We start from the raw sequence: 12354 nt of genomic DNA on the forward strand, positions 1-12354 counted from the left end.
ATTCCTACATAGGTTCTCTAGAAGTACATATAAAAACACCCTAAAGTTATTCAAAATAGCTTAAAAGTAAATCAAAATAACTAAACAGTAAATCACATTAGCTCTAAAGTATACGAACAATAAATAGTTTGAAATGATAAATGACTATGGAAACTTTGTTATATCACAAAAACTCGAATCATTGACTTTCATATCCTTACAAGATGAGTCATTTTATAAGAGCTCGATGTAGAGGTTTTCAAATTAAAAGTAAATAAAACTATATAAAAAGTAAACAAAAAAAAAAGAAGGAAATCTAATAAAAACATAAAACTAAACTTTATTACAATTCTAATCTTTATATTACACAAATGAACCTACGTGTGATTTGCCACATCTTTTGTGCAATTGCACAATGCTCTACGAATTGAGCTAGTATATATTTAACATTCGAAAAAAAAAAATATCAAAAGTAAATAAAAAAATATCAAAAGTAAATCAAAACGTCTATACAGTATACGTAGTAAACTCATGAGGGGTTAGAAACTCTATACCATATCAAGAAGCTCAAATAGATAGATTAATAGACCTATAAGATATTATTTCACCAAAAAGAAATTCAGAAATTACAATCTTGATTGCTCGTATATTCATTAAAGTAAGGCAACATAACTCAAAAGTAGACAAAATAACTCAAAATGTGATGAGCATGTTGCAGCAAAGCAGCCAACACAACTCGCCCAAACAACCAAAACACACCATTCTACTACCATCATCCGCAATGCCCAACAATTGCACACAAACACACACACGAGTGCACACATATATACTACTCATATATATATAGTATGTGTACAATCATTAGCAGCTATCTTGCTGATTACAACTTCGAAATGCCAAAGATAGAGAATGGCTGAGGAAAATCTAGCTTGTCAGAAAATGATTCAATAGAAATATGCAAAACAGCAAGCTAAAGAGCTTGAAAAACCACAAGTATGTATGTCATTCAATAATATCTGCAACTTTGAGCAAAGTATATGAGTTGAGGGTTAAGTAAAGGTTTCCAAATTAAAAGTTAATAAATCAATGTAAAAAGTAAATAATTTTATATTTTGGTAAAAAACTAATTATACATAGATATAGTTTCAACTAATAAATAAACCTACATGGGAATCGAACCCACATCCTTTGCGCATTTGCACAATGCTCTACCAATTGAGCTAGTAGGCTAGTAAATCTTATAAATTTGAAGTAAAATTAAATCAAAATACCTCAAAAGTAAATAAAAAAATGCTAAACAGTAAATTAAAACATCATTAAAGTAAATAAATAAAATTACTTTTGCTCATGCTTCTGCTGCTCCTCACAGGCTTCCAAGGTGCACAGGCTACACTCTTGCTCACCGCAGCAAGCCATGGCGGCAGGACAGCAGCTGCAGCAACAGCCTTGGCATGACTTATTTTCTACTATAAATCTCATATGTTTTCTGTCTGCTTCCAACAACAAATGACGGTGAAATTGATCCTTAGTGAAACCAGGTCTCGCAATGACAGCAGATTGGACAACCTTAAAATCAAACGTTTCATGAAAGATTACAATGCACTCAATAAACTTATTCAATTTCGAATCATTCAAGCAATAGCATATCCATGTTTACGAGGAATCAAGAACTCTACACAAGCACACATACACTTTAACTTATTAAAAGTATATGTCACATTCACTCTTGGATAAAAATAATAAATCAAACGAAAAAACAAAAAATCTCAAATCAAACAAAACAGATCGCAAATGGATAAAAAAATTCACAAAATCGCAAAAAGTATAATAAATAAAACGAATTACCTCAAACAATGACGAAAATCAAAGAATCACAGCAAAAAACTGATGAGCGAAGAAGAAAATCGCGATTTCGACACAAGAGAAACGAAAATACAGAGAGAGTTGAAGGTAGAGAGAGAAAGTGCAAGAAAGGAGAGAGAAACAAAAGAAATGCGAAAAGAACAGAAGGAAGGTCATTCAACAAAGAAACTACCAAAATACCCTTAATGAGGTTGGTGAGATGTAGACCATCAGATCTAACGCGATAGACAGCTCAGATTAGTTCTCAATTCCTATTATTCGAGCTAGTTTGCACAGGATCTCATTTAAAAATGTGGGCCGCTAAACGTCGCCCTCGAATTTCTAACTAACGCCTACAAAATAACCTGAAATGACGTACGTAGCCTTGTTGTAAAAATATTATATATTTTTACCTAAACTTAACACTTTTACCCTACATAAATTTTTTTACCGTTCTCTCTAGTGTTCACCGGCCACCAACGATCACGTTGAACCACCAACCACTGTAATTTTCAAAATCAAACAAATAATTTAAATTTTGCAAAACCTAATTCATTGGATCCCATGGAAGACAACGAAAGGCCGGAAACACCACCTACGTTGGTCGCCGGAGTCTCGTCGGGCCGTACGTAATCTGTACGATTATTTAATTTTTTTTTTGTTTTCGAATTCCGATTATTTAATTTTTTATTTTCGAAATTTCCAGGCAAACGCCTAGAAATTTCGAAAAACCTAGGATATTTCGAAAAAACTAGGCATTTCTGCCTAGGTTTTCGAAATTTCTGGGCGTTTGCCTGGAAATTTCGAATTTATTTTCTATCAATTTTGAAATTTAATTCTTAAAAAAACACGTTAACGACTGATATTTTCTATCAATTCCGATTATTTAATTGTTTTACTTTGAAAGATGACCAAGTACAGTACTAGTAATCACTTGTCAATATTATCAGAGTAGTTAACACTTCAACCTCATTTGAAAGATCGATTATAATAGATGAATTGTTCATAAGTGAATTGTCATATCATTTGTAACTTTACAGTTTTTGTCTCATTAATTAGAAAAGATGAATGGTTCATAAGTGAATTGTCATATCATTTGTAAAGTATGTTGTTTGTATTTGGATAAATTGCTTTTATAAGGCATCGAATTTGTTTAGGAGGGTCGTATTGTTCTATCAATCTTAATATGTTATTGTTTGTATTGTTCATAAGCATGTTGTTCAAAAAATTATAGTTATATACTACGAATTTGTTTAGGAGGGTCGTTTTGAATTACTCTACTTAATTAATTTCTCTAGTTATAAAATTCTCACTCGTTTATAAGTGAGTGATCACACCTTTTAGTTGTTATTATAATTAGTTGTGTATTGTTAGAATTATTATTATTATTATTATTATTATTATTATTATTATTATTATTATTATTATTAGTTGTACATTGTTAGATTATTATTATTAGTTGTGTTTTTGTTGTTTCTCAACTTTTATTAATATTTGTTTTTATTGTTATTATTATTATATAGGATTCTGAGTCCGAGGATGGTGATGGTGCGGACTATAGCGGAAATTTTGTGATAGACACTGTGTTTCCGAGTTATGAGGATGCTGTTCTGTGGGCACAAAATGTTTGTCGCCCCCTCGGATTTATGTTAGTGAAGGCTTCTTACAAGACCGATCGGAGTGGTCGGCCGTATCGATATGTGAGTTGTGATCATGGAAAAAAGAGCATGATAAGAGACATGATGAACACGATACGCAAAGACACGCAAATCAAGGCAAACAGTTTTCCCTTCAAACTCAAGGTTAAGTATGTCAGAGTAGTAAGTGGTTGAAAGCTCAGTTGCTTGAATGACACTCAAAATCATTCTTTGGCTGTGTATCCCGAGGGACATCGACAAATCAGCGATCTTAGTCTTGCTGCTAAGCAGGTAGTACATGATATGACTCAGGCACAGGTGCCATCTCGGCATATCATGAGAACTCTTGTAGAAAAGTTTCCCGGAGACCATCCAAACATCAGACATGTCTACAACTGCAGAAGTAATATCAGAATGGAGCGATTCGAGGGAAGAGAGGTGGCTCACCAGGTGCTTCATTTGGCCAGAGAAAATACCTCACTTGGGTTATGACTGATACCAACAATGTGTTGCAACATTTTTCCATGGCACACCCGATCATGACATATTTGCTACGCACATACTCGTACGTGATAGGTATGGATTCCACTTACAAGACGAACCGATACGGCATGCCATTCTTTGAGATTGTTGGGGTTACACCGACAAATCAGAACTTTCTTGTTGCATACGCATTCATGAGGTCGGAGTCTGAAGAAAGTTATCGGTGGGTGCTTCAGTGATTGAGGTTGTTGATCGGTCATCATAGAGAGCCATCGGTACTACTAACAAATAGGGAGCTTGGCCTTTGTGCAGCGTTGAAGAGCGTAATTCCAAACACAAGACACATGTTGTGTGTGTGGCATATTAACAAAGATGTTGAGGCGAAGGTTACTTTCATGTTTGAAAAAAAGAAGGAGATTGGTGCCAAGGTCAAAAATGGGAGGTGGAGGCATGTGATTAATGCTACATCTGAAAAGGCGTATGAAAGAGAGCTTGTAGAGCTGAAAACCAAGTGGAGTCGATGGCCGAAAGTGATTGACTATGTTGTGGACCTTGGCTCATACACAAGGAGAAGTTGTGATGTTTTGGACAAACCAGGTACTGCACTTCGGCAATGTTAACAACTGCAGGGTTGAGATCCAGCATTCGGCATTGAAATGTTTGATTGACAGTTCTACAGGTTCTTTAGACACAGTTTAATTAGGCTCAGGTGCACTGATCGATTGAGAACTAGATCATAGCCACCATTCGTAATGGGGTGGAGGCATGTAGAGCAACTCATGGTCAAAAGTACAAGCAGAAGCCTTTGCATCAGCTGAACGGAAAGGTATCCCACTATTGTCTGTCTATTTTTCTCGGTGAGACGAACAGAATGCGAGTGTTGAGTACGGATGTCCATCGACGTTGTGGGTGTGCTCTACGTACTACCCACGGGTTACCTTGTGCGTGCCAAAGATATGACTCGATTACTGCAGGAAAGGGGTTGTATATGAAGAACATTCATCCATATTGGAGGACCCTTGTCATTGGAGCGGGTGTTGACATTCATGATATAGTTGATGAAAATGATGAGGATCGAGCTCATTTCTGCACCCTTGTTGATCGGGTTATTTCCAGCGACCTTGTGATGCTTAGGCACGTGTCTCGAGTGATTGAGGGTGAGATGGATCCTAACAACGATGACCTTCAGGAGCCTCGAGTCAACCCTTGAGTAAGGGGATGACCTCCCGAGAGAAGGAACGTGCGAGATCATTCGTTTTTCGAGCATATTCAATGTAATGGGCGAGATAATCGATCCAGAAGTGGACCACCCCCATCTGATACAGGTGATTATCGATATAATTAAATAATGTTTTTATACATCGTATATTTTAATTTATTTTGTGTAATAACTTAAAACTTGGCTTATATTATGTTTTTTATTTTGTAGGTGTCGGGTTTGACATACGACAATGCAGATACATCTACGCGATTCCCAACATAATTTGGCCTTACGTCGTAAGTGTTAAGGACGTAATTGGAGATGGGAACGACAGATTTTGTTGCGTAGTAGATTTTTGTTATGGAGATCAGGAGGAGTGGCGATTGGTTCGACATCATATCGCAAATGAGGTTGGTTCTCAACCTTAGTTGTACAGCATGATTTACTACGACATATGGGGTCAACAGGTTGGTTCAGGATTGCAGAGGGAGGTAGACCGGATCAGTTGGGATGGTGATGCGTGTGGACAGGAGCATTGAATGGTAGCACAGTAGAATTTTTTGCTATTGCCACAATATGGAATGTGGTAGTGATTTGTTATGGAGTAGGAAATAGACCATCGAGCTACTATCCATCTACCACTGTTTTACCGTTGAACAATCGTGGACGCTGAGACAGGCCTAGTGCAGAGTTCGTGATTGGAACTGTTGGTGGATCGCATTTCATTCGTTTGCATATGGATCCTGACCACCCACTTCCTCCAATTTCACCATTGTGGTTTAACGCTCGTCAGGCAAGTGTACACGGATGGGAGGCAAGGTACGAGAGAAGGCTTCAATTGTGGCAGACATTAGTTAGCTCTTGAGTACCGTTGAGTACTGTTATGGATTTTTTTATTAAACTTTATATAACTTTATTAATAAACATGATTATTTTTCAAATTTTTTTTAAGCAATTCTTTTTAAAATTTACTAAGTACTACGTAATTAGAAAATAAAATACTAATATATAAATGTCAACTTGATAATTCCCAACAAAAGTGATAAAACATAAATGTCCATTAACAACATCCAAAACATAGTCTAATAAAACAACAAACTCAAAGCTAAAATACATATTACAACTAATCTCTAAGTCCATTTATAGCATTCCAATCAGCAATCACCTACTCCAACATTGCTTTGGTGTCCATTGATAACGTAGGGTACTCACTAAGTGATCGCTGCGCCGTAACCATGAATTGCCCTACCCACTGCACAAACCATTATAATTGTGTATTAATAGTAATAATAGGAAAATAAAAAATTAAATTAAAAAAAACTTACGTAACCAACGTTGGTCCTCTCAGGAAGACCGACATCATCCTCAACATTAGGAGTGACGATAGGATGGCTAACTCTCCCAAACCATGGTAAGTAGTCAGGGGCTCAAGTATGTCCGCCACGTGGAACTCTAGTATATCCACCAAGCAGAAGACTGAACACAGCATCGGGGACAAATCTATCCGACATGAGAGTGGTCATTTGAGCTGAAAAACTGACCCTATAAGACTTCACAAGAGGTGGTCTCTGAGCATCATCAGGCCTAATCATGTGACTAGGAATCTCCTGTATAAACCCCAACTGTCGAACAACTCGATCGGGCATATATGGCTCTATGATGCCCCGATAGCAAATACATCCCGTAAACATACCTAGACACCTGTTGTGCAGGAAAAGCTCCGTACGGCAACAAGCATACCTGCAAATTAGTACAAGTGTAAATCAGCTGTAAATAAAAGGAACAAATAGTAATTACATATCTATTTATACCTCATGGTCACCCAACTGGTCAAGTCGAGTACGAAAGGACACGAGACGCTGTTGATGCTTCCACATCATACCAACATCCCATAACCCTGCACGAGCATGAGAGACGTCTCGTGTCAACACACCCTGGTGAGGCCGAAAACATGGAAAGTACTCGTACATCCAAGCCTGTAGAAGAGTCAGACAACCCGCGATAGAATCACATCCATTTCGGGTGGCATGCCCGAGTTGACGATACAAGTACGCTAGTGTGGCTGAACCCTAGGAGTATCTCGTCAACCTCTCCAAGTTATCCTCTATACACAACTCACTGAGAAAAGAAGGGTGAGTACGGGTACTGCTCTTGTCAGTAAAGAGCGTGTTACCCAAAAGGACCCGCATGTAACCAATGACCTGAATTGCCTCCAGCTGCTCCTCACTACGACACATAGCAATAATCTGGTCAGTATGGACGCCACCGTTCCTGTAGATGGCGTTCTGAGTCTTGACCTGTAGCTCCTCCGGAGTCAAATGTAACAACCCAGCTACCAATGTCCTTTACTGGTCACTAGGGAGCCGGCAACCAATCCCCATCAACCCGAATACCAAGTATGTGGTGTACGTCGTGCAACATGATGGTCATCTCACCAAAAGGTAGGTGGAATGTGATCGTGTCTGGCTGCCATCTCTCAACAAAAGCAGAAATCAGCGGAAAATCAAGGTGGTCGTGCATAATGCTAGGCAGGTGCGACAACCCAGTCTGCCGTATCCGCGTAGTAGTGGCAGCCGTAAATCGCTCTAGCCAGTCAGTCAAGTCTCTACATACACCAGCTCTAGTATGACACCGCAAAAACCGTCGATCTTCCCCATCCCAAATATACCGAGCAACATGGGCCCCGAAACTAGGAATAATGCTCCCATCCTCGAGCCCACCGTCCATCGGCCCTTGAACAAGCCAAGACGCTGGAGATCGAGGTGGTCGGGAACTCGTAAATCTCCCATCAGGACCTCTTGTCACGACAGGAGGCTGCTCCTCAGCATCAGCCTCACCCTCATCTTCATCATCCTCAGGTCCATCATCCTCGTACCTCGAACCCGAACCCGAACTCGAACCGGAGTCCCATAATCATCCACTACCCTGTCGCGCTCCGGTATTGAACTACCTTCCCGTATACTAATCCCCCTATCTCTACTAATTGACGCGTTAATACCGCGTGATCTAGCATGCCGTGAACCAGAACCCTCAACTACATTCTAAATTTAAAATAAATTATAATATTAATAATAAAAACAAAATAGGTGATGCAAACAAAAGAAAACCTATAATGTGTTCTATGTATCATTCTAATAAAAAATTACGAGTATTAAACAATAATAATAAACAACAACAACAATAATAATAAAAAGCAACAACAATAATAATAAACATTTAGAGTAGCCAAAATTGCAAACTTAAAACTAAAAGATTCTAAAAACATGCAGTAAGCAGGGGATCAATGAAATAAACATTTTACAAACAATATACTCATAATTAGAATACTACTACGTACAAAAATTAACCATATTTGATGTTTGTCGTCCTCCGGTATGACTTTTACTTAATCAAGAAACTCAAATTTTTAACTTTTTTGGAAACCATTTTCAACACTTGTATAAATATATGTAGGAACAGTATTTTTTTGGCACTCTTTTCGTGAATTCATCTTTCTTTCATTTTCTTTACAGCTTTACTAGAAGGAATCTAAGCAAGAGCTTTGGTTTTTAACTGCTGACAACAACACAAGAAATATCCCCTAAGTTAATACAACATAAACCCCAAATGAAAAAAATAAAAATAAATCGGCTAGCAGTTCTTCCTTCAACGAGATGAAATTGAAGGGGGAAAAAACAAATCAGCCTAGATGAAATCGAATAACCGTAGGATAAGATGAACTTCATACGAATTTTTTTTTTTTTTAAAAAAGGGCAGAAACGCCCAATTTTTTCGTCAGATCTAGGCTGAAATGCCTAGATTTTTCGAATAACCGTATGGGTGATCGAAATTTCTAGGCGTTTCAGCCCAGATCTAGCGAAAAAATTAGGCGTTTTCTCCAATTCCAGAAAAAAATAAATAAATAACTAACCTTGTCTCCAGCGACTCCTTCAATTCGACGACGACCTTCCCCTTGTCCTTCCTCGTCATTTTCGCGGCCTACTGTGTAGATTGAGAAACCGGAGGTAAAAGGAGGTGGTGGTGGGTTGTTAAAAGAGAAGGTGGTGGTAGTGGTGGGTGGTAAAAGGACGTGGTGGTGGTATTGGTGTAGAGAGAGAATTGTTTTTAAGAGAAAGAAGAGGGAGTGAGGGTTTTTGGAGGTAAATTGTGTTTGGGGGGGAGGGGTAAATTCTTTTGTTTTATGTAAGAGTAAATTTGGAAAAAAATATTTTATTTGCGGGCTGGAGATTCGAGGGCGATATATATATATGTGTGTGTGTGCGCGTGTGTGTGTGTATATATATATACATGTATATATATATATGTGTGTGTGTGTGTATATACACACACATATATATATGTATATATACATATATGTATATATATATATATATATATATATATATATGTATATATACATATATATATATGTATATATACATACATATATATATATATATATATATATATATGTATGTATGTATGTATGTATGTATGTATGTATGTATGTATGTATGTATGTATGTATGTATGTATGTATGTATGTATGTATGTATACAGACATATTACAACCGTTGGATCAATTGCATCCAATGGCTACAATTTATCCCAATCAAATGTAATTTCAAATACAATTTTCCAGCGTTTTCTTTCTACTCCTTCATTCGACGCGCCATTTTTCTCTCTCTTCCTTCAATTTCTCTGCTCCCTTCTTACTGCTCTTTTCCTTTGCTTTGATTCTTCATCAATTCTGCTTCGAACTTCATTAATTCTTGGTCAAGGTAATTTTCGTTGATTTTAGTTTGATTTTCGTTGATGTTAGTTTGATTTTCGTTGATTAAAGTTTGATTTTCGTTGATTAAAGTTTGATTTTCGTTGATTTTAGTTTGATTATTGAAGGTTTTTGTCAATTTTTTTGCGATTTTTGGTGATTTTTGGTTCAATTTCCGTTTGATTTTTTTCCTGGTGATTTCTATTCGATTTCTATTTGAGTACTTATTAGTAGATTTCTAGGTGTTATAGAGATTGATTTTGTCAATTTTGGTACTTGTATTTCACTAATTTGTGCTTAAATTTTGATGCACACTAAGTGTTTGACAATATTCCCCAATGAATCCTATTATTTTATCAATTTCAAATGTAGTACATATTTAATTGATGATCTTCTTATTTAATATTCCCCAAGATTGTATTGAGTCTCGGCTTCTAGTTTCTAGGTGTTGTGACATTTTCAGCATCAATTTCTACGGTTGTATTGATTGTGGGTTGTCTTACATGTGTCTTTAAGTTTTGTTTCCTATTGATGTATGAGGCTTGTTGTCCTCATGGTGTCTTTGAACACTGGTTGGTTTGGGTGTTTTAGGATTTTTACTCTATTTTTCTTGCTATATGATATTTGACCTTTGATCTCTGGTTCAATATATGATCAAATGGATATCAGTTATTAAATAGACAAAGGTCTCCTGTTAGTGAACTGCCTTGCAGCAGCTTAAGCTAAATTGCAGTATAATTTCAATTCCCATTTTCAAATCTGAATTAATAGAATGTTCTTTAATTGTCGAGATTTAAAACTTGTGCCTAATACCTCTCTGTCTAGTCACTCATATAGTCATGTATGTCAACATGTCTTTATCTTTTGACACTCAGTGGGCGCTTCAACATCTTCAATTAAAGAAGCTGAGAGTGATGTCCTCAAAGCATTGTCTCAAATCATAGATCCAGACTTTGGAACCGATATTGTTTCTTGTGGCTTTGTGAAGGATCTACAAATTGATGAAACATCAGGAGAGGTCATCTAAATAATATTGTGCTCTTGTATCTTTGTAATTTATCATTATTCTCTGAGCTCCGAACCTCTGATTTCAGGTGTCATTTCGCTTGGAGCTTACAACCCCAGCGTGTCCAGTCAAGGACATGTAAATTAATTCCAAGTTACAAATTTTATTATTGCTGATGTATGTTCTAGTGTCATATTTTTTCCTTGGAGCATTTTTGTAGATGTTTGATATGTCATGTAGAACTATCATAATTTATTGCCTTAATTCTATACAGTATACACTGACCTCTAACTGACTTAATACCGCCTATTGCCTTGTACTGTGTATTTGGGCTTCAATCATTATGCATTAATATGGGGTATATAATTGTTGTGTTTTTGCAGTTTGAGTAGAAAGCAAATGAGGTGGTGGCAGCACTTTCCTGGGTTAGAAAAGTGAATGTCACGATGTCTGCCCAACCTGCTAAACCAGTTTTTGGGGGAGATCTTCCAAAGGGCTTGCAGACAATTTCAAACATTGTGGCTGAACCACTCAGGAAAAACAATAAGCGAACATCGACTTTGAAGTTCCTATACCTTCTGAACAGCAGAATTATCTGTTTTATTTTAAGTAAAATTTGGTTAGTTGTTAGGAATGAATGTAAGAATATTGATATTAGGAAACACATTTTATATTGATGAAATGTGCAAATAATTTTTGCTCATTTATCAAATGAGCATTAAATAATTTTTTGTTCATTTGTCAAATGAGCAAATAATTTTTTGCTCATTTATCAAATGAGCAAAAATGTGCAAATAATTTTTGCTCATTTATCAAATGAGCAAAAAAATTCAATGCTCTTTTGTCAAATGAGCAAACTATTTAATGCTCATTTGTCAAATGAGCAAATGGTTCTTGCTCATTTTGTCAAATTAATGCTCATTTGTGAGTGTGTTTGAATGTTTTAAATGCGTTAGCCTACTAGCTCAATGGTAGTGTATTGTGCAAATGCACAAAAGATGTGGGTTCGAATCCCACGTAGGTTCATTTATGTAATCTGGAGACACAAGTTTGTAGTGTGAGCAAAGAAATGAGCAAACTACACTCAATTGGTCTAGAAACTTAGAAACCTAAAAGGGGTATATTTGGGGATATTAGAGAAAAATAATGGGTGGTTTTGAGAATTTGAGGAAGATTTTAAATTGATATGCCATGTTTAAACATTACAATTTCAGTTGCATATCCCCTGTTACAAGATTGGTGTTCTTACTCATATTCCTCAGATTATATAATTGGCGTCCCGCATGATTAATTAGTTCTTCTTGCGTATTGTGTGTTGATGAATATTGATCATCAATTCATTATAGCTTAGCAAAAGAAACATGGTGATATTTTTTTTTTGTACAGAATATGTGCACAAGAAGAATATAGAGGCGTTACGCTTATATATAAATAGTCCCTCAAACTTCAGTCCATC

The 12354-nt window shown here is 36.5% G+C and overlaps 1 protein-coding gene across 1 annotated transcript; it reads right to left on the reverse strand.

Annotated features, from left to right (window-relative positions):
* Nucleotides 1-7497: 7497 nt before the first annotated feature.
* Nucleotides 7498-9111, reverse strand: LOC110716905 (protein MAIN-LIKE 1-like). The gene is made up of 2 exons (XM_021895558.1): nucleotides 9053-9111; nucleotides 7498-8017 (listed from the first exon to the last, which is right to left on the reverse strand). The coding sequence occupies exons 1-2, from the start codon at nucleotides 9109-9111 to the stop codon at nucleotides 7498-7500; spliced, it is 579 nt and encodes a 192-aa protein (XP_021751250.1).
* Between the last annotated feature and the right edge of the window lie 3243 nt (nucleotides 9112-12354).

This window comes from Chenopodium quinoa, unplaced genomic scaffold (assembly GCF_001683475.1).
Source record: "Chenopodium quinoa cultivar QQ74 unplaced genomic scaffold, ASM168347v1, whole genome shotgun sequence".
Classification (NCBI taxonomy): domain Eukaryota; kingdom Viridiplantae; phylum Streptophyta; class Magnoliopsida; order Caryophyllales; family Amaranthaceae; genus Chenopodium; species Chenopodium quinoa.